Below are 22,985 nucleotides of genomic sequence, written 5' to 3' on the forward strand. Positions count from 1 at the left end.
AAAGTGAAGAAACTTAACATAGTAGATACAGACAAGACTAAAAAATAACAGGAGCAAGACTGATCTCTAAGTAAAACCTCATCAAGTAGCACCTTGAAGGACTCGATGGACACCAGATTATCTAATTTAAGTGACTCCTGGAGTCTATTCCATCTGTCAGGGGCATAAAAACTGAAGGCGGTCTTTCCTAGTTCACATTTCATATGTGGGATGTGAAGTCTAAGCTGTGTCTGTGAACGTGTATTATAATCAGAAGTACAAAGTTTTAAAAGTGAGGTTAAATATAAGTGAAGCTTTCCACACACGGCTTTATAAATGAATAAAAGACAGTGCTGTTCTCTGCGAACTTCGAGAGAGGGCCAGCCCACTTTTTCATATAAAATGCAGTGATGGGTAAGATACCGATCCCCAGTGATAAAACGTAAGGCACTGTGAAAAACTGCATTAAGAAGTTTCAATGTGGAAGCTGAGGCATGCATGTATATGACAACACCAAAATCAAAAACAGACATTATTGTGGATTGTATGATGGTCTTGCTGCTGGGTGAGGTGAAGCATGACTTATTTCTGTATAAAAAAACACTTCTTACTCTTAATTTCTTTGAAAGGTGTTCCACATGGGTTTGAAAAGAAAGCTTGGTGTCCAACCAAATCACACACGCACTCGTAACATACATCTATAGGCTTTTCAGAATTTTCTGACGTCATGGACGAAGCTAGCTTATGTGAATTGAGAACCACTTGGAGATGAGAAAAAGGAGGACGTCAGCTGAGAAGGCGGTCCTTCAGTGTAGCCCAGGACACAACAGCATAAACACTGCTGAATGAATGTAGTCTTTGTGATCAGATCTCAAGATGCATTGAGGAGGCACTGGGTGCATTCACACCTGTACTCTGAGCTGTCCACATGTGATCCGATCACCCCAGACACATGCTAACACCAGGTGTGAACAGGGCTTCTGTGTCTGTTTCAGTCCCTCTGCTCAGTCTGTGGGGAGAGGTGGCGGACTTCACCTTCGCCTGCAACCACTGGAGACTAAAGCCTCAGGTCTCCATCCCCGCCCTGCAGGAGGTTACGGTCTGCTTCAACCTCAAGCTCAAGGTACTGACGACAAACTGCACAACTAATTCACAAGTCTAAATAGCACTGCTATTACTTTTAAGGGCACATTTAAGGGGACTTCATAAATCATGCATATTATACATTTCATCAACCATATCTAGTTGCGGCCCTCCTCACTATGGACTGCCTTCATGTACCGCCATCCTGAGGCCCAGTATACTGAGCTGGGCCTGGGGGGAAAGTGGGGTTGTTTAGTGGTCTGGCTGTTTGGAACGGAGTGGACTACGTCTAAGATCAACCTTCGTCCATCACAGTGGCACTCACTGTGCCTGACCTGGACACATACTAAAGACAGACCGGCCCTATACCTCAATGGCAACCTGGTGGACATCACAGCAGGTGGGTTAAGTCACAGGCGACTGGGTTACAAGTGTCCAAATCTGTCTCCTGCTTTTTAAAGTTAATAACAGGACAGACCTCAAGCTGTTGGATCCGTGCAACCCTACTTAAATGCAGGCTAGATCCATAATTTAGCAAAGGATAGGGACACTTTTACATTTGACACCATTTTTAGCGCTAAATTGTGTTGGCATTTCAGGGGTATCTACTTATTTTATGATGACTAGAGAGCAGGGCTGGGTATTGGTACTCAACCCAGGACCCCAGGAAGATTAGCTAATGCTAGGGTGTTAGCTAGTAGCATTGAAACCTCTCCCGTCAAAAAAATACCCACATTTAATCCTTTTTGTGCCCAGATCTAGAAAATATGTGTATGCTGTTGCTCATGGCCAATCACCACAAGCGTTCTTCGATTTAATGCGGCGTGTGATTGGCCCACTACCGCAGCAGCTACAACCCACAGTCTGTGGTATGGTGAAGTCAAGCAAGGTGTATTTGAAGGTGCTGGCAGTACAGTGTGCCGAGATGCCACCAAAACATAATAAAGTTTGGCTATACTGCACAACCGTGTAAGGAAGGAAGAAGGAGGTTATCAATGTTATGGTAGCAAAGTTTTTATGAATCAGTTCCCGGCCTTACTAAAGAGTCATTTGTTGTCACATTGTGTTTCAAGTTTAATTAGATGACTGTGTACTTGACCCTCCTTTATGCCACACTACTGTTTTCTCTCTTTGCTCACAATGTAGAAACAACTCCCTCCATTTCCCCTCTGTACGGCAAACTGGCCCCCAATGGAACGCTTACTTTGGGTGCAACGCACTGCCTGGTCAATGGGAGTATCCAGGTTATTCCGTTTACCTCTCTGATGGGCAAACTATCTCTGTTTCGGCTATGGGGGCGAGAACGCGACCAAAAGGAAGTAGCTTCACTGTACTGTACAGAGGGGGACCTGGTGAAGTGGGAGAGAGACAACTGGGACACTCAGATCTGTGCGCCGTTCCATGATCCCAGCCTCAAGTGTGGTGAGCTGATGCTAAACCTCTTTTCCATTAGCTACAACATGTTTTCTCTCATATTTTGCTTTGTTTCAAACATTATTAACCCTACATTTTCCTCAACACCTGCAACAAACGGAATATTCTCTCCCTCCGCTGCCTGCCACTGTGTTTATACACCAGTCAGTGATTCACCTTTCTGCAGTAAATGACCTGTCAGCTTCATCAAGCATTTTATGGCTTTTTCCGACCTCAGTGGTAGCCTCCGAGGCTGCTTCTGGTTTACTGTGTCCTCAGCACTCAGATTAAATATTGACGCTCTGTCTCTTTGTCAGTTAAGTAAATATAGACGCCATTCTGTGATCAATAACATTTAGATCAGAAGCATTAATCATGCAGCTGTCAGAGGAGGTTATTTCCTCTCTGCAAAGCTGAAACCTGCTGTAATTTTCACCGTGAAACTACTGTTAGCTCGTGTTGTCAAAACTGCCACCAGAGTTCAGAACTTGTTGATATGAATTAATTTTCTTACCAATTTTCTTTCTTTTTAAAGTCACTAATTCTGTTTGTAACACAAGTCTTCATTTTCATGTTTTAAGTGTATTAATTGAATTCTCTGAGATTAACCGTCACTTAAACCACACTGACTGCAGGTAACAAATAAAATCTACTGACTGAGGTTTCAAATTAAAACACATTATTTAACATACAATTTATCTGATGCATTTAAATACAGTTTCGTATCAGGAAACGCCCTTCACAGTAACTTTGAAACGCCTGCAGTTGACACTAACAATGAACGGAAGAAGTGGTTCTGCAACACAACTGCTTCAACATCGACAGTAATTCCCTGAACCCTTGAGTTCTGCTTTTACAAATGAGCCCCTGTTTTAGTTTGTCACACTCACAATTAGAACCTTAACAGGGAAGGAGATACCACCATTCTCATTATGCTTTACATTTTCTATCTTGTACATGGAGATGCAATGCTTTTTGTTTATCATAATGAAAGATGATTTAGATTAAACACAGACAAAGACAGTTAAGAAATTAAAATACATTTAGGATTTACTGTAAGCTCTAAGTTTTAGCATGATATGTTTCAATTGTTACAGCATTTTAATTTACTTTTACTTTTTTCTGGTGTTTCATTTTGCCTCTGGCTGACTGACAGTATGGCCATTGTACGAAGTGAGACTGACGTTTGAAATCAGACGCTCCAATGGCAACAAAACCGAACTCTACACGGCCAGAGACATCGCACATAAATGGGTAAAAGAAACAAATACACAAAAAACACACATATATTGTAACTGTAAAAACCAACATGAAGATGTTCTAAATATTACACTCTGAACACTGAAGCTGTTTCCTGTTACTTCTGTGTGACGGTGGTGGTGCTGTGTCTGTGGCTGTTAGGTTGTATTGCCCTGCATTGTACAGGTGTTATAAATCTCTCTGCTGTTTGTTGTTCTTGCAGCTCAGACGAGTTCTGCCACACACCATCTATTTAAACAGAGTGTCTGTGTTTGAGGCAACCAGGTATGAGAAGATCGGACTTTACAACACTTTCGTGACTCAATATATTTCATAAAATACCTATGAATGTCATTTTGTGTCACATCAGTCAAACCTTATTTTAGTATATGATGGTAAGAGGGAACCAGTGAGCAATGAGTCTACTGAGTTTCTCTGATCTCTTACGCAGATCCAGACAAGACAACAACCTTGTAAAACGGTCACATGAGGACAGGATGGTAAGCACACTAGAGCCTGACTGAGCAACTTGCATATAAAGGTGTAATGGTGTACACGTTGTTGATGCGCTCCGTTGGACATAGAGTAGTTTCGGTAACATGTCCACTTTTCACGTCCTGTCCGGGGCGTGTTTATAAATTGATGACAATGTCCAGTTTTCCTTGTGTGTGTGTGTGTTAGAGTGCGGCACGGGCCGCATATTTCTGTCCAAACCTGACAGTCCTTCTTTTTTGTTATGTCCAAAACCGAACCGAGCCCGACATTATTTAATTACTAAAGCACTGAGTTTGTGTCACACAGTTATTATGGTTACAGGCTATTTAACAGGCCAGGCGTGCGCCGTGGGTGCTCTGCAGAGAGGGAGACCTTCGTGTTTGAGACGGGAGCGGGTGGCGGGAGGTCCGACGCTTCTAGCGAGGGGAGAGGGAGAAATATAACAAAATAAAATAAAATAGGAAAAACCTGTCTCCCTCTTTTATTTTATTTTCAGCGTTTAATCAAGGCGGAGGCGGGCGACTGGAGGTCCGAGACTTCCAGTGAGGGGAGAGGTAGAAACAGCCAGTGTGTGTGTGTGTGTTCTGTTCAGGTGTTGTCACGTAAATAACAGTGCCCAAGCAATAAACAGGACAGACAATAGGATTTTATTTATTTTTACACTACATTTTCACTGAAAGCTGACCGAATCCGACCCGAGCCCGAATACAATTTATACATTTTTGACCGAACGGTTCGGATCAGGTAGCCACACTCTAGTGTGTGTGTAAGCTATGTGTCCCCTATCTATAGGGGCCTATCTGATTTCTGTCTTTGAGAGATATTATTTTGTAATAAAACTGAATTTTCTATCCATACATATAAACTTTAAATATATTAAAATGATAAGGCATCTTTGAGTAAACTGCGAGTATCATTTAAGTAGGCTATCTCGTGGCCGGGCCGAGTGTCCTCTTTTTTGGAAATCAAAATATGGTCATCCTAACATTACCAGAAGATGTCTCTGTCATAAAAACTTGACATTAACAAGAAATGCACCTCTTTTTGTGTTCATGACAAGGTGACATCATGATTATTATCGTTATGACAAAGACATCTTGTGGTAATGTCATGCTGGTTAATGTCAAGTTGTCATTATAAGGACATCCCAAACAGATTTAATGTCTACTTGTCATGACAAAGACAACTTCTGGTAATGTCACTTTGATTAATGTCAAGTTGTCATCATCAAGACAACCCAAACAATGTCAACTTGTCATTACAAAAACCAAATGACACTTAATGACAGCAGTCATAAACGTTTATGACATGTACATAATGTTCATGACAGGTTCAGGACCATGTCATGTCATAGTTACGACAGTGTCATGTCACTCTTATGTAGATACCTTCAAGTAAAGTGTTACCGTAGTTTGTCAACTGATACTCGGGAATATAATGTTGATGTTTTAAAAGAGTTACATCTACATGAGTCTAAAAAATAATCCCATATGTCTCAGGCTCTGAAGCATATAGGAAGTTTTACCATCACAGGGATAATCTCCGTGGCCGACATCTATTTTGAGTTTAACTTTAAAATCTGTGTCTTTTATTCTTCAGGTGCAGCAGTCTCCCGATTATGACAGGTAACACTGCTCAGGTTTCACGTAATGATTTCTGTTTTCTGAATGTTATGTCATCTGATCGCTGCTGGGCAATAACTACAGGCCGCAGCATCAATTTATAGCTCAGATGACATTCCCTTTATTATAAAATATATCCGTATGCACACATATAATTTGAAATATGTTAAACACGTTTTCTTTCAGAGTTCATCTACATCACCAAAGCTTATGAACACTTTGAATTTATCACATTGAATTTTCAGAATAAATTATTTTTGTAAAATATTAGGTATTTTACCAAAAAGCATAAATACATAAAAATCCTTAAACAATTAAACACATTGAAAAGGAACACTACGGCTGCATGACTCACGCCCACGCTAAGGTCGTAACACATAGATTTTACTATCGTATGCTGTAGTGGTTCCTGCATAGTTTGACTTGTGACCCCTTCAACAAGAGCGGAGAAAGGTCCTGCACACTGTTCTTTTACTTGCATAAGGTGTGGAGGGCTCTGCTCTGAAGTTACACCACTGTCCACTCTGTGTGTGGAGCAAAGCCCCACCCTCCTGCAAACAGGCAGCGACACAGAGAGCAGAGACAGACGCAACAGACTGACCGGCTGTTGTTGCGTTTATGTCTGATGTGAGACAGGCTGTTAGATCAATACATACAGTAAAATTTCTAAAGTTTATAATCGTTACTGACATAAATTTTATATCGCCCAGGCCTAACTTGCAATAAACTTTATTGGAAATACGCTTCGGTCCTTTACCTGATGAGGGTTTAAGGACCAAACCGTTGTACCTCCAATAAAAGTTTATTGCAAGTAAAAGAACAACGTGCGGGATTTCTCTCTTCCCTTACCGATAGATATTCCCCCCTGCACACCTATCTATGAGAAACTGAAGGTGTGCATGAGCCTTCGCAGTCAAGAGTTGGCTTGTGACCCCTTAAAATGAGGTACTCTCTGCAACCTATGGTTCCGTTTCTCCCCTGTAGGTTTGACTGCCTGGTTCATGTAAACGTTAGACCAAGCGAGGACGTGGCAGAAGTGCAAGAGGAGATTTACAGCGACCTCACTGATGAAGACATCAGTGATCAACTAGGGCTGCTGGTTCATAACGACAGCATACACACAACACCTGTTGGTAGGAAATGGTTTTCACCGTGTGTGTGTGTGTGCGTGTGCGTGTTTGCAGAAAAACAAATTCTGGTTTACAATAATCATTCCTCTGTTTTTAGAAAGTTTCTCTGTAGTCACTGTCAGCCCTCCTGAGGTGGTGACAGAGCCCACTGCAGTCACAACCACCACATTCACAACCACAACATCCAGCACCACCACAGGTGCCTCTACCAGCGCCCCCACCTTCACAACAAGGCCTGCAAACATCTCTGGTCAGTCTGATCATTTACAGTCAGAGAAATGCTCTCTGTATAGTTATGTGTGGATTATTAGGGGGGTTTATTTTAACTGTACCCAACTGGATTCCTAAATCTTTTTTATCTCCTCTGCAGAGCTGTATTTTGAAGTTAGGGTGAACGTTTCCATAAAAGGAGATTGTGACCCCCGTCAGGTTCTTTCCACCTGGGTAAGTCTGACAGAAAAAGCACAGCTCTTTTAGTTTCAGGAATATCGGACCGATTTGTCTCAAACGTGGCCTCTGACTCTCCACAGCTCAACTCCAGTCTACCCAGTGATATGATGATGGTGCTTGACCTTCAGCTGCTCCCGGGAGTTGCAAGGTACAGTATGTGATGTCGCTGCTACGCCGTCAACTCACCATCTAATTTCCAGAAATATCACACTTTCATATTTTAAAGTGAACAATTTAATTTAGTCTCTTTTTCCTCTTACAGACACCATCCTAACCAGCAGTCAAACTCCTCGTCTGATGGAGTGAGTAAACATAAATAAGTTCAGGGAGATTTTTGAGACTCTTATAAGCACTGAAAACAGATGCTAGTAGGCAGACTTTTTAACTTTGGGGTGGCGCTTTTCCCCTTGGCTGCCAGTCTTTGTACAAAGCTAAGCAAACTGACATCTACTTCTAGCTGCGTAATTAATACACAGACATGACAGTGGTATCGATTTCCTCTAATAACTGTATTTCCAAAAATGTCGAACTATTCCTTTAATATTTACAATTTTCATGACAAAGCTATGAAATATTTTGCTGCAAAATTTCAGACTTTTACTCTGAGTAAAGGTTGAAGAACCTATACATTGGAATCTACAATAATACAATACTTTTCAGGGAGACAGCTGATATTGTACCCTTAAAGCGTGGAATGCTATCCCCAAAATAATATCAATTTACAAAAATATATCTAGACAATGACGTGAACGAACAAAAAGTAGCAGATGCAAACATTTCACTGGATTAAAAGCCTCATTTTACATTTGGTTGAGTGGAAACCGCTTCTATGGATCAAAAATCTTGGGACAGAATCATTCGTTTATAGTGATCAAGCAGTCCACTTTGAGTGTTTTCATAAATGACAACATATTGTAACCCATTTGCCTCCAGCTGGCTACAACAGGCTGGTGTTGTACAAATCATGAGAGGATAAAGAATGCCATTTTCTCTCAATGAAAAACATAGTCTCCTCAAAGCTTACAGCTGCTAGTAATGGAGACGAGACATGAATGCACACGGGGATAGCACCGCTGGTTAAAACCGCCCTCATCAAGTGGACTGATAATAGCACAAAGTGATATAATGTCTATGTAAGCAAACAGCTGCACTGTGTTCTGAAAGAGTCAATTAAGTTCAGTAGCAGTGAAGCTGCCTGTTTCATTACTTTATATTCATGTATAAAATATGCAAATGTCAATGAGATGGTAATAACAATCAGATCTAATCATCCGCTTAGTGATCAATATGACCTGCACAGACGTAATCACTACAAGCGGTTTTCACTTTTGTACTCCTACTACTTTTAATTGTACTGCAAATCTTTAAACTGGTTTAATCCTTACATGTTCTGCTTTGAACTGACATCCTTTTCCCTCCTGTTTTAAAGCTGTGTCAATATCTGTATTCTCTTCCAGGTGTTTCCAGATGTTCACGGAGTTTCAAGGTATGGATCATGTACCTCTACACCATTTCATTTAGATCACAAACAAACTGAACTCAAGGAAAATAAATACATGAAGTCAAAGATGCACAATAAGGCAAATAATGATTCATCCATCAAATATAAACGGTCTGATTTTGCAACCTATAATGACTCCTTCACTGTCTGCAGAGAAAGCTGCATTTTCCAGGTTCAGGTCATGATGTCGCTGTCAGACACACAGGAAATGGAAGAGCAGATACGACTCCTGCTGCTGACTCCCTATAACAACGGATCCGTCTCCATAGCAACCGAGGACATAGAGATAAGCCGCATACGTGAGTCAGGTTCAGTGAAAGACTGCAGGGTGTAAAATTAAAAATTGGACGCATATTATTTTCAACAACTGATATTAAATTATTCATAATTAAGACTGGATAAAAAGTCAGTTTGTCTTTCACTCTTTCTCCATCTGAGTCACTGTCAACCTGTTTTAGTGATATTTAAGTGCAAAGCAGAAACCCACCACACCAGGAAAGGTCTGTTTGTGTGGCCCGACATTTCAGGAGGAAAATATGCAACTCAGCCGTGCCCGAAAAACCCTCTCAGCCAAGCCACACGCCAATGGTGAGTGATCAAGATAGTTAATGCATTCATTTTTGAAACATACAAATGTATGTATATACATTTTCACACCTACAACAAGTGCAAATCAACAATTACTAGTAATGGATACATGACTGGGATGGCTATAGCATGCAGGAGAAAATCAAATAAGACAAATGTAATGCAGTGCAGGGTGTTGGAATAAACAAACATAATGTAATATTCCTGATCAGACAGAATGCGTTTTAGCATCCAGCGGCTGCTATTGATAATGGGTTTAAATAGGAGTGAAGCTTTTTACTTGCTGCTTTTGCGAGTACATTTTTCAGCTCTACACACCTTGTTGTTTTTTTTTTTTTTGCAAGGGCGCACTTAACTTCTCGAGCTAGAAAAACCTTTAACTCAAAGCAGAAAAGTACCTGACATCATTACTGTTTTTTTTCCTTTCCATTGTCTAATCCAATAAATTGAGAGGCGGGCCTTTTGTGGTGGCAACACATGGTAACGTAGATTGTTTATATGAAACTAACACTAGCTCACTTTCATCATCGCCCTAGGCAAGCTGCAAGACATATCCAAACAAACTGTCACCTCAACTACTTTCTAACATCTTACCAACCTTAAAAAGGCCTGATGATTGACGAACCAACGATCATCCAGGCGAGGCTCCTGGACCAACTGGTGGTACTCCCTGTGATTTCTCCTCTTTCTGAGGGTCCCACATGGAGTTCCATTTCCCTATGACAAGCGTACTATTTGAGAACAGCCTCTCACTCTCAGAGCCAGAGCAAGTGTCCTCCACCTGCCCATTTTTTAATGCAGATTTTAAAGTATGTGTGAGTTTACTTCCCAGCAAAATAGCTGTTAAGCTAAAGATGTTATTCAGTGGTTGCCTAGCACAACCAACAAAAAACACAGACACAGCAAACTGCAAAAAGCACTCTGTCTGATCTGGGCCTAAAAACATCACTTAAGGCTTAGACAAACTGTGATGGATATTTGCCAGTGTTTTCTGACCTTAAATAGAGTAAATGAACAATTAACAAATAATCAAAAGATTAAATGTTGGTAAATATAATCTGACATTTTACTTAAGCAGAACTAAATGAACATGTTTTACATCTACCATATGCAGGGTAACTTTTCTTTATAGCATTGCTTGATGCAATATTTGATTTAATTATCAAAGAGCTGGGAGAGTTTTATTTAAGTAATTTTGAAATTTAAAATTCTGAATGAGCAAGAGTTGTATGTGTTAGTCATGGTGGCAACATACTGTACTATAGTATAAGCTAAACTAAGCTCCAAAGATATTATCAGTGATATTTTGACCAGACCTTTACCCTTCTCTTCATTGTTGACTGCAAGTAGTAAAACTTGCTTCTTAACAAATTAATATATACACGTTAAAAACTGTGGTGCATTGACATTTTCTGATTTTAGCATCTGAAATCCACGTGTGTGTTTCGAGCCTGCAGCTACAGTGTGTTAACATTTACTTGTCGACTCTATCCTGTTGTTGACATGAAGCGCTTACTGTCACTTATCAGTGAACTCATGACCTGCAGAAAATTCATCATGCAGTCACACTGAGAAAAGGGTACATGTATTTATCTGGTCGAGTGTCAATATGGATTTCACACATGAATACATACAGGTGTATTTGGTATTGATTGCATCTGTTGGTATATATTCTTATATGGCAGTGTCACTGTGTTCAGGACTGTTTCTGTTGTGACAATATTTACTGATGGCTGCTCATGAGCTGCAGGAGGCTGTGCTGTAAAGTCATTAATCAGGAGATGGGTGCCATTAATGACTGGAGTTAATAGATCGGTGTTTCCGGGGATCGACAAACTCCCAGCTGTCTAGGCTCTGTCTTAGGCGTGCATCTTCTGCCAAAGTAAATTGAATTATAGCTGCTGCGCAGCGATGGGTCGGGTCTGGGCATTTTTAAGCAATTCTGAGCAACAAGCAGAAGAATTGGAAGACATTTAGGAATTTAGCAACACAATCTGCCTTTTGCATTAGCTGAGGCTTGAACTCAACCTTTGAGACTAAGAATCAATTTCTATCTCACTGAGCTAATTAGTAAGTGACAATTCATGTGTAGCTTCACAAATTGACTAAGCCAGACGTGCAGGTTTAGCAGCCGTCCATGCATGGAAAAACAGATTTCGAACCACTGTAAAAAATTCAGTTATCGAAACAAAAATCTGAAAATACACATATTGCATCTAGACAGCATGGAGAAGTTGGTAATTTATTTTAACAATGATTGATTTGCTCCATAAGTGAAAAACTGATGTTTAAAAATACCATTTTTACATTGACTCCAATTGTTCACATTAGAGCAAAATTCAAAATGCCGTCAAAAATTCAGTTTTTGAGATTTGCCACACATCATCTACCATGACTCTAGAATTTTGTCTTTTTTTCATGAACACTGAAGATTTATTTACCAAGAATTTGCATGTATATGTTTACAGTACCGTTTACAGTCAAACATTTTGATGCACTGTAGCCTCAATTTTTTTGATAAATCAAAAATCTGAGAAACATAGTTTTTGTAGGACAGTCTGAAGATGCTCTGTAGCAAGTTTGGTGTCAATTGAGCAAAAACTGTGGGAGGAGATAGGTTTAAGAAGTTTTACAGATTTTGAAAAAAAAAAAAAAAATAGTGTGATGAACTTCATAATTTTTAATAGGTTTAAATGTACTAAAGTTTCTTCAGTATTGGGGCTACAGTTTGATGAAAGTTGTGAAGTTGTAGCACGTATGGTTGATTTGTTATGAATTTTTCAAAGTTTTGAAATTTAGACGCTTGCTGTAGCACCACCATCAGGACTAATGGCTTGAGTTTACAGCTGAGGATATCTGGCATGAGACTGGACCTTTGTGCAATGTTTGGTGAGTTTTCACCCATGGGAAGTATGATTTCCTCAGAAGCAGAAAGAAGAAAGAAGAAGAAGAGGATTACAATAGTGTCCTGGCAGCTTAGCTGTCCGGACCCTAATTACCGACGACAAAAAAGTAGCTATATGGATGGTAATCAAGAATAAAAGATGCATAGCTTGTAAAGTAAATACAAGATAAAGAATAAAACACTTTGCAAGAACTCTGTTCAAAAAGCAGACTTTGTTTTAAAGCCCCCTCCCTCTGTCCTCTCACTACCTGTTTGTCTGACAGTAAACTGTGCCTCAGTACCCGCTGGTTGGCCCCGGACCTGAAAGACTGTCATCTGGTGGTGGAAACCATCCCTGATCTGGACCATGTCGAAGTCACTGCTGGTCTGTTTTACACTTTTCATTTCATCTGTCTGTCTTATGTCTTAGTTCTTGACTTCAAAATAGTCGCATCATTTAGTCTGAAATCTCTGGTCCAAAATGTAATGTTAAGATCTGTGGAGTTCCTAACAACATACTGTTTTCAAAATGCCTAAAAACTCATGTATGCAAAACAGTAGAGGGATGTTATATGGCTATGTTTACATGCACAAAATATTCCGGTTTTTAACCTTATTCTGAAAAAGACAGCATCCCAAGAATGCTCAAAAAACCTTTTTAATACAGGCATATCCCACATGTTGTAATCGGAATATGCCTCTCTCCAAATAAGGTCTAATTCAAAATATCCAAATGGGATATGTTGTTTAAATGACCTGTACCAAATTTGGAATACTGTCATATTCGTTATAATTGAGGAATATTAGTGTGCATGCAAACATAGTCAGTGTCGTCCAGTTAATTCCTGTTTTACACATTTGAATCCCCATAACAACAAACCAATGAATGGGTCAGGACCTATTCTATAATGGAGCTTTAAAAACTCCACTGGATGTATCATCACTGTATCTCCAGACAATGCACTTGACGTGGTGGAGATGATTGAGAGTCTACTGAGCAACCACCCCACACTCAACTACCAGGAGCTGGTCACAGTCCTCAACAAGCTGAAGGACGTCATCAAGCTCAGCACGGTCACACCGACCCTCGGCCAAGCTCTGATCAACATCATCTCTGACATCCTGGAATCTGACAGCAACCTGATTCCTTTTACCAACACGTAAGGATGGACAACTGGAGGAATCTTTTTAACTTTTCAGTTTGACGTCTGTTCACCCTCCTCTGTCTTCCTCTCTAGTATCCTGAATATCACAGAGGCAGTGGGTGACTCCATGGTGGGCTACGAGGGCTCCTCCACCCTGGTTGCTCCTGCCATTGCTATCTCAGTGGTGGATGTAGTTCCTGGACAGTTTAGCAGTTTGACTTTCGGAGTGTCATCAGACCTTGAAGGCACAAAGCCTGAGGTTGGTAAATAAACAAATAACACCAACACGTCTCCTTAATCACATTCACGGTTACTGTTGAATAAGCAGGCTGACTCTGAGCTTAAAGTCGGGGTACAGTCAAATCTGAGATTTACATGTAAACACATTATACATGTTGTGGTGCTACAACTTAAAGAAGCTGCAGTTGTCCTGTGAGTGGGCATGGCTTATGTGCATTCAACAGACATGGCCCAGCATCTCAGAGCAGAGAATACTGCCTATTTTTATATAATTCTGGTGTGTAATTTTGTATACTTGGCAACTTTTAATCATTCAAATAAGGCCAAGTGCTTAATAACACATTTTCCGTGGTGTGACAAACTTGTTACCATTATTTATTTTTGCTTTACGTGGACTTTAAAAGAGAATATGAATACACTTTTTTTTATGTTGTAGATATTCATCAACAAGTATCCCTTCAACGACACGGTGGCTTTCATCTCCCTGCCATCTGCCCTGCAGCACAGCTTCCCACAGGACAGCTCAAACCAGAGTCCAGCGAGAGTTAAGTTTCAGTTCTACGGCATCCCAATGCTCTTCAAGGTACGATGTTGTATGAATCCTTTCTCTTACAGAGACAGGAAAATGTATGCAATTTAATCAAAATATTTGTTTGAAACATAAGTTTACTGAAGGAATACTTCACCCCCCAAATGCCAATCTGTGTGCCTCCAGTCAATGAAGAATCCAAAAACTGAGAAAATTCTTGATAAATTTAAGTCATAGGACAGAGATGTCCAAACTTTTTTAAATGGGGGCAAGATTAGATACTGTGGAAATACCTGAGGGCCAGCTGCTTCTGGCGTTATATGGGTTATTTAAAAAAAAAAAAAAATTTTTTAAAAAACTGTTTCTTCTTTCAGTTAAAAATAGTCAACTTTCCATCACTCCTGAAAGTGGCAGCCATCACTGGCGACTTAAAGCTTCTTTGCCGTGGTCTTCCACCTAATCAGAAATGCTGCTTGATTAACCAATATTGTGTGGCGGGCCACATATGGTATATTTTGAGAGACAAAATGGCCATGATTACAACAACAGAAAAACTATATATATCATCTGTTTACAAACTATCACACAACTCATACAGTATAATCCAAGTCTCATTTGTCTAGTCATATGCATACTCAATACTTCCCAAACAGACAGCCATTTCCGAAGGGGAACTGAAAGAGATCTTCTTGAATTAAATTATGAGTGGTCGTCAGGAGAGGACGAGGAAAACACCCAGGTTTGCCAACGTTTCATCAGCCGAACTGGACGAAGTTACACAGCTGCAGATCAATGTAAATACAAAGTAGCTTGTGAGTTCCTGGCGTGTGTGCTGCGTTGCCTGGCAACAGACTGGGGGAACCGTTTTTTTTTTTTCTTTGCAGAGCTACATAACATACTGTGACAATATACAATACAACATCACTCCCTCTCGTGTGATATTGCTTAATTATTGTGAGACTTTATTAAGGGTTAGTTTGGATTCACCACAGTCACACCATAACACAAACAAACACCAGCTTCTGTGTTCAGCGAGTCAGTGGAGTCCGGCTTTGAAGAGAGCATGGATAAGTTTAAATTTCTGTTCACTTCTCTGTCAGCCAGGGTCGTCTGTTTAGGAGGTGTTAAGCATACAACTGGATAAATAAGACTTGTATTATACTTCCTAAATTGTGTGAGAGTTTGGAATCTGTTTTTTGGATTCTTCATTCACCGTGAAGGCATGCGAGAAAAATGTTTTCTTTATGAAATCAACCTAACAAGTGGTGAGTATCTGATATACAAATAGTCATTTTTGGGTGAAGTATTCCTTTAATTACTGGATGAGCACTCTTATATTCAGAAAAGCAAACTTACACATGCATTGTATTATCATTTTCAGAGCAGCCAAGAGAAACACATCCTCAACACGTTTGTAGTGTCAGCCAGTGTGACCAACGCCAGCTCTCCAATCAAAGACCTGGACGAAGACGTCAAAGTCATGCTCCACCATCTTAAACCCAATACTGTAAGATCAACTGTTATTTCAAATATGGCTGACAGCAGAAAAACATAAATCTGTCTTCAATATAATAAACAAATGAGTTAGTTGCCTTTGACTGACTAAAGAATTTCTATTTCTGTTCAAGCTTAACGAGAATGAAGAGTGTGTGTACTGGAACTTCAATAAAAACAGTAGGTCCTGATTTAAATTATCACAACTCTTGCTGGATGATCTGTGCGATACTAAATGTCTGTGTCATCATCTAGACAGACACGGAGGCTGGGATAATTACGGCTGCAGGAAATACAACAGCAGCTCTAACTACACAACGTGCCTGTGTAATCATCTCACACACTTTGGAGTTCTTCTGGTACGTATCATTTTTGTTTTACGATTTCCTGGAAAGCACACGTTGGCCTCAGAGGCACTGCAGTACATTTAAGCTTTGGTAAGTTGCAGTAGTAGCAGCAGTATTAATAGCAGTAGTTCTAGGCCAGGGGAAGTGGTTGGACTCAGGTATCACCAGCAGAGGGCGCTCAAACCACAATGTTTTCTGTTCTCTGGTGTTTTTACAAGTAACAAAGACACACTGCTTTGAAATTAAGCATTACCTTCAGTATACTGCTTTAAAATAATCAAATACAGTATATCTAATCCCTAATGACAGCTAAGGGTTGTGCAAGCTGTATGGTATGGTCTTCATGCTAGTTTGTATTTGGTACAAGGGACAGGAGCAGTTACTGTTCACGCTGTACAATATGTGTCTGTGAGAGTTACTTGTGGCACATTGGGAAATAAATACACACGTGTACTAATGGTGTTGCGTGTGTTTGTGTACAGGATGTCTCCAGGACTCAGCTGGACCAGACTAATGAGCAGATCCTGACCATTATCACCTACGTTGGCTGTGGAGTCTCGTCGCTGTTCTTGGGAGTCACTGTTCTCACCTACACAGCTTTCGAGTGAGACTCCAACCACTGAGTTGTTACTTCTTCTATTTGTCATACACTGACATGCAGACTGGTAACCTGTTGGTAGGTCATAATCACCATGTCATGGATAATGATAAGAAATGTGCCTTAGACCAAAGCTGCTATTCTGGAAAGTATGACTTGGTGCTTCGGTCTGTATTACTGCTGTGTATGTTTGCAGTTACTGTCTAACACTTGAATTAAATACTCTGTGTCTTACCTTTTGTTTTCCTCCCCCACGTTTTATCTCTGTCTCCTTCTCAGAAAGCTTCGTCGGGACTACCCCTCTCAGATCCTCATCAACCTCTCCCTGGCGCTGCTGGGCTTGAACCTGGTGTTTCTGGTCAACTCCTGGCTGTCCTCCTGGAGGCTGTATGGCCTCTGTGTGGCCGTTGCATCCACGCTGCACTACTTCCTCCTGGCGTCATTCACCTGGATGGGATTAGAGGCTGTTAACATGTACTTTGCACTTGTCAAAGTCTTCAACGTCTATGTGCCTTCTTATATCCTCAAGTTCTGTGCTCTAGGATGGGGTGAGTCGCATTTTCCACACTCAAACACTTCTTAGGACAATGCTGTTGACTGAAACAATGAGAATTCAAACAAGTTACTTTTCCAAATCATTATGTGCTGTGAAAGTATTTTAACTGTTCCTCCAGGGATTCCTCTGGTGATCTGCATCCTGGTGCTCATCGTGGACAGAGAGGCCTATGGCAGTGACATCTACAGAGATGTTGAGAATAGTTTAGAGCCACTGGACAACTTGTGAGTTTTAGGAACTCATTTTCCAGGTCATAGCATATAGAAACAATTCACGTTTCAATCAGCAGTGAGACTGGTAGAACTGAAAAAATCTTGTGTCCTGCAATTTCATTTTATTTAATGGGTAAAAGAGGTATATATAATTTAAGTTTTCAACTAGTCAATTTAACTTTCTGGTGATTTTCTTTTCCTCTTGGGGAAAAAAACAGAATTTGCTACACCTTATTTTTAATAAAGTAAAAAAAAAAAAAAAAAAAAGATTAACTGTTCCACTACTTTTTGCAAATACAGTAGCAAAGAGTCATTCCTACATTTTCCTTACTTGCAGGGGGTGACGGAGAGTACAACCATATTTCATTAAAATATTTCTCACTGCAGCACCTGCTGGTGTGGCACAGAATTTGTATGTGAGAGAATAACCACAATGACCTCTGCATCTCCTCTAAATTCACTCTCTCCCTCTGACTCACTCTTTTTCATCGTTTTCCCACTCAATCCTTGTTCCCTCAGCTGTTGGCTCCAGGACAATGTGACATATTACGTGTCTGTGGTTGCCTACGCCGTGCTGGTCTTCCTCTTCAACATTGCGGTAAATGATTTTAACTTTTCGTTCAAGTTCATACCTAAGTTCAAACTACTAAAATAGCGGCCCATGTCCACATTTTGCTGATTAATGTATCACAGTATTCTCCAAATTACACTGATAACTTTCAGTTTTATAAGTAACTAGTCCATATCCACTGAGTGCACAGTTGCCCACGTACAGTTTCACATGGTGTGTGTTTGGGATACAGGTCATAGGAAATTGCAGATTAAATAGTCAGCTGAGCCCATTAAGAAGAGCAATGTATTCAGACAGAGTTTTTGTGGATTTGATAGTACGATTGCTTCATTGAAAGTACAGTAGTACCATTGCCAGTAGTGGGATAGTTAGTGGGCTAAAACTGTACATTAGTAGTTGAGGTAGCACGTTGAAAGGCAGATAGTTAAAGTGTTTGTATTGACTTAACAGTGGGGCGCACTGGTAGAATGACTGACTGACAGAATGACACACTGACAGTTTCCGTGATTATGTACAGCATACCATACCATGACTTAGAAAAACAACAAACATTCAGCCACAGGGGGAGCCACAGCGATCGGTCACATTTTAGCCAGTTTTAAGCATGTTTCTGTTGTTATAGCGCCACCCAGTTGCCAATTAGAGTTAAATTTCTCCAGTCACCCTGAGGCGTCCTGTTCTACATATCTACCAAGTTTAGTAAAAATCAATATGGCGGTTAGGCCTAGATAAGAAATTAGCTCTCTAGTGCCCCCATTTTGTTTGATGGGGTCAATAATGGAGGGGTCCCCTCAGATTATGTGTGGTCATATGCCTACAAAGTTGCGTGGTGATGGGTGAAACCCTTGAGATGTTATACACCTTTATGTGATGAGCCACGCCCTCCGCAATATTCATTGCCTTATAGAAGCTCAGTTTTAGTAAGTTTTCCAACTTTTGCCAAGAGGGAACTTTAGATATTGGTCCCTAGATTATGTTCACCCAGTTTCATGCAGATCAATCAAACTTCCTAGGAAGAGAAAATCTATATAAGCAGAAGTTATGGGTTCTTGAGGCAAATTTGTTCCTCATGAGGAGAGGCATCTCTGTGCAAAGTTTCATGTCTCGGGCATACGGGGCATGAGATATGCCCATTCAAAGTTTGCAATTTCAGTCGGTTGCTATAGCGCCCCCCTTTGGCCAATTGATGTGATATTGCTTCATTCACATCCTCCCATGACCCTCTACCACTGTGCCAAATTTCACATGGATTGACCAAGTCAGTGAGGAGAAAAACGTGGAACAGACACACACCCACAGACAGACAGAGTTTTCATCGTTATATAGTAAGATATCTACAGAACTCAATCATCTCATCAACCACACAGCAACGGTAATTTAACCACTCTTATCTTTTTTAACTCTCCTAGGTTTTTGTGGTGGTCTTGATCCAGATTCGCCACATGCGAGTCAACAGCCCGGCTGGGACCCGCAGCGGACTGATGCATGACCTGAAGGGAGTTGCCAGTCTCACCTTGTTACTAGGACTAACATGGATGGTTGGCTTCTTTACATGGACGCCAGCCAGAGTAGTTCTGCTGTACCTTTTTGCTGCACTTAACACCTTTCAAGGTTGTAGTTTCTTTTATGCACAGACATATTTACTCTGGATAATATATATCTACGTACATAGGCATAGACTAAATGTGCTTCATGTAGGAACCACTTGGACAAACTGGTTTGTTCTTACATGGCATGAATGAGTGATATACCGGTAAATAAATCAGTGAGTGAAGGTTTGCCAACCACACATGCAGTTTTCTTCAACATCCTACCTTACGTTTGCAGTTCAAAAGGAACCAACAAAACTCGCAGATAAAAGGAGGAAATCAAACACAGGCTGAATGATGCAACTATTTCACAACTGCCTTTACCTCGGCTGGCCTTTGTTATATTGCTTTCTTTTTTATCTGAGAGTGACGCAACAAAAGCCCTGTGCTTTTTCACTTTTGGGAGAGAAATGCCTTGCTCATGTGCAAATTAAAAATATAATTTTCTGCTAAACCGAGTCCTCCAAAGCTCATCATGACCTTGTCTCATTTTTGTTCATATTCTAGGACTTTTCATTTTCATCTTTCACTGTCTGATGAAGGAAAACGTCAGGAAACAATGGAGGATTCATCTCTGCTTTGGACGTTTCCGTCTTGATGAGTATTCAGGTACAACAACCGCACATAAGCCTTGTTTCCACCAAGCAGTCCTTTTCAGTTTGTTACACATTAGATCCATTATTTTTGTGTTTCCATTGTCAAAAGCTGTCGATGTTACCAATAGAAACATTTCATTCAGTCCCATGTTATCATCACCCTTTATTGGGGTAGCTAGAATACAGATCATATACTAAAAGGTGGAGCTGGAGACAATTCAGTTCATCGATTGGTCAAGAGAGAATTGTCACTCTTGTTCTGAAAATGTTGGCGTGCAACTAGTTCTGTGGACAATCAGCAAGGTGCAGATGTTCATCTGAATGCCTGTGAGGAGGAAATACTTAATAATTGGCTTAATGATTGTTACCTGTGTTTGATGATGTCATCCAGAGTGGAGCAACTCGGCATCCGTTGGAGTGATGGCCAAACCCAAATCAAAACCTCCGAGAGCACCAGTACCATCGGTCCGCTCGGTCAAGTCGAGCTCCACAGAGAGCACATCAGCCTCCTCTGACTCAAGCCAGAGAGACTCGTCCTGCAAGAGACCAAACCTGGGTGAGGAAACCGCGCATCGTGTGTCAGTCTGTTACCACTGCTATAATTTTAGCACATTTAAAAGCCAAAACGATAAATTAAAAGTTCAACAATGACAATAAACTCTTCAAAAATAAGAACTACATTGTAAACATGTGTTTAAAAGATAAAATGCAAACCTTCTGGTCCCAATTATATTTCTTAACGAGTTAGGAAAAAAAGTTTTCAGTGAGATATTCCTAATTTTGTCACTGGTACTCTTTTGGCATTCAACTCTTAATGAACTGCTTCCTTCTCATCTTTTGTCAGACATTTAAGGTTGCAATCAGAAGATATAATTCATCTTGTTGAGATTCATATGAAACGATGATGATCAGATTCAGTCAGACGTCACAGTCCCTCTGCTGCCAGAATCACAGTGAAGGTCACTGCATTCATTATTGAGACTGCACTGACGTTCAATAATTACACGAAAGCCTTTGTAATTGAGCCTAAAAGGACCTAATTGTTATTTCTTAAATGGTTCCTTCAAAATCTGACAGCTCAATTTAATTTAACCCCCAACTCCCAGGCGTGTACTCTCAAACCACATATTGAGCAAATGTTTTTCACACCTCTAAAGTGTTCACGGATGTTTAATTATCTTGCAGGCCTTTTTGTGAATTCCTTGGCTCTCCCTCGTGCCCAGAAAAGCCCCTCAGGTACAGGAGCTCTGCCTTCACAGAGGGGGACGAACCTTACACCTGGCTGGAGGAATCACTTGCTTGTTCAGCAAGAGGAAAGATAAAACACACAGGACCATGCATTTGCATACAGACGCATGAAGATATGCAAATCACAGAAACAGTCATGAAGTCTCCCAAAATGAAACAGCAGCCTTAAAACCTATTGTACTTCAATACAAGCCACAGAGACATGTAATCAATGCAGCGAACAGCCATCACTAAATGTGAAGCATCATTGTGTTCCAGCTTCATTAGATCACGTTATCATGAATTCTATTGTTTTTTGTTTTTGCTAAATATTGTAAAAGAGCCTGTAATTATGAAGACATGAGTAGTTGCATCAGTTCCAAGGAGGAGTTGGTTGCCAAGCAACTGGTGAGTGGAGCCATGGTGACAATGAACCATGGTACCACACAGTTTGTATGAGGAAATAATAAAATTTGAATTTTAAGATGATGCAAGCCTCCCAGTGCTCCTTCTTCACCTCTGTTTGTGCCAGGAAACATGTGTTTCTACGATCTTTTCTTAATCGCTTCATGACATGGTTACCACGCCACCTCTGAATGTGACTGCTACTGTAAATTCTCACACCTTTGTTGTGATAAACATGTGACGGTCCATAATATCAATATGTCAATGTGTTTAAATACACCATTGGCACTGATTGGAGGTGATCGGTAGCAACATAGAGAGATAGCTGAATCCATGCTGCATGAATTTCTCCCCATAGAGTTTGACAGGTATTATTTATGTTCATTTTTTTTGCTGGTGTTTCTGACTGTATCACCTGAACACCTGCACATTGTAATGTAAATGAAAAGGCTGCCAACACTTTCTAAATCTGTGAGATTTGACAAAACTTTTCCATTTTTATTTATAGACAAGCAGAGAGGTGTTAAAATCATAGTCTGCGGTTTGTAGAATTTTAGATTAACCCACAATATATTCAGCAAAATAGGTAAAACCATACAATAGTCCTACAAAATGCTGGGTCCTGTCAAATGACCACAGATACCAAGAAAATATAAGAAGGAAAGCTGAAATTTATGACTGAAAAAACATGTGAATCATTTAAATTCTATTAACTATTTTTAATTTTATACCAGCAACGTAATTTAAATTGGATCCAATGATACTGAGACAATATAAATAATGGAACAAGTGTCATTATTACAAAAAACTCGAGAGTAATGCTGTCAAAAGTATTGATTTCTCAATACATATCAATTCTGATTATTTGAATAGGTTTCAATACTTATTTTCCGCAGTATCGATACGCCGTTATTAGCTGCATATTCTAGCTCTCTCTTACTGTACTCTTTACAATGGTAAACATTACTATAGTCATTCTTCTGAAAGATGTTGCTGTCATGTTGTAGCCTTGTTGTATTAACCTTTTAATAAAAAAAAAAAAAAAAAACGTATTGTGGCTCAATGTCAATTTTTTCCTCAGGCATCAAAAAT

At 40.2% G+C, this 22,985-nt stretch overlaps 2 protein-coding genes and 1 long non-coding RNA gene across 3 annotated transcripts; all 3 read left to right on the forward strand.

Annotated features, from left to right (window-relative positions):
* The first annotated feature begins 690 nt into the window (after positions 1 to 690).
* LOC125897836 (adhesion G-protein coupled receptor G4-like) lies at positions 691 to 3,846 on the forward strand. The gene is made up of 4 exons (XM_049591292.1): positions 691 to 1,462; positions 2,209 to 2,484; positions 3,632 to 3,729; positions 3,823 to 3,846. The coding sequence occupies exons 1-4, from the start codon at positions 1,255 to 1,257 to the stop codon at positions 3,844 to 3,846; spliced, it is 606 nt and encodes a 201-aa protein (XP_049447249.1). The 5' UTR covers positions 691 to 1,254.
* Positions 3,847 to 3,905: 59 nt separating this feature from the next.
* Positions 3,906 to 6,881, forward strand: LOC125898373 (uncharacterized). The gene is made up of 4 exons (XR_007450620.1): positions 3,906 to 3,999; positions 4,166 to 4,214; positions 5,809 to 5,834; positions 6,816 to 6,881. It is a non-coding gene; the product is annotated as an uncharacterized LOC125898373 (long non-coding RNA).
* A 461-nt stretch (positions 6,882 to 7,342) lies between these two features.
* LOC125898337 (adhesion G-protein coupled receptor G4-like) lies at positions 7,343 to 22,623 on the forward strand. The gene is made up of 21 exons (XM_049592105.1): positions 7,343 to 7,405; positions 7,492 to 7,559; positions 7,674 to 7,713; positions 8,869 to 8,897; positions 9,066 to 9,211; positions 9,371 to 9,500; positions 12,669 to 12,769; positions 13,340 to 13,544; positions 13,623 to 13,788; positions 14,206 to 14,352; positions 15,680 to 15,805; positions 15,927 to 15,972; positions 16,048 to 16,151; positions 16,622 to 16,743; positions 17,017 to 17,285; positions 17,412 to 17,517; positions 18,025 to 18,103; positions 19,486 to 19,687; positions 20,173 to 20,274; positions 20,653 to 20,817; positions 21,447 to 22,623. The coding sequence occupies exons 2-21, from the start codon at positions 7,516 to 7,518 to the stop codon at positions 21,581 to 21,583; spliced, it is 2,466 nt and encodes an 821-aa protein (XP_049448062.1). The 5' UTR covers positions 7,343 to 7,405; positions 7,492 to 7,515; the 3' UTR covers positions 21,584 to 22,623.
* Positions 22,624 to 22,985: the final 362 nt, after the last annotated feature.

Source organism: Epinephelus fuscoguttatus, linkage group LG12, assembly GCF_011397635.1.
Source record: "Epinephelus fuscoguttatus linkage group LG12, E.fuscoguttatus.final_Chr_v1".
In the NCBI taxonomy this organism is placed as follows: Eukaryota; Metazoa; Chordata; class Actinopteri; order Perciformes; family Serranidae; genus Epinephelus; species Epinephelus fuscoguttatus.

Excerpts from the sequence above, each read along its gene's own strand:
- LOC125897836 (XM_049591292.1), top strand. The coding sequence starts at position 1,255 with ATGTACCGCCATCCTGAGGCCCAGTATACTGAGCTGGGCCTGGGGGGA. Across the intron at positions 1,463-2,208 it reads CCTGGTGGACATCACAGCAG|AAACAACTCCCTCCATTTCC; the intron begins GTGGGTTAAGTC and ends CTCACAATGTAG. Across the intron at positions 3,730-3,822 it reads GAGACATCGCACATAAATGG|CTGTTTCCTGTTACTTCTGT; the intron begins GTAAAAGAAACA and ends TGAACACTGAAG.
- LOC125898337 (XM_049592105.1), top strand. The coding sequence starts at position 7,516 with ATGATGATGGTGCTTGACCTTCAGCTGCTCCCGGGAGTTGCAAG. Across the intron at positions 7,560-7,673 it reads CTGCTCCCGGGAGTTGCAAG|ACACCATCCTAACCAGCAGT; the intron begins GTACAGTATGTG and ends TTCCTCTTACAG. Across the intron at positions 9,501-12,668 it reads AGCCAAGCCACACGCCAATG|TAAACTGTGCCTCAGTACCC; the intron begins GTGAGTGATCAA and ends TTTGTCTGACAG.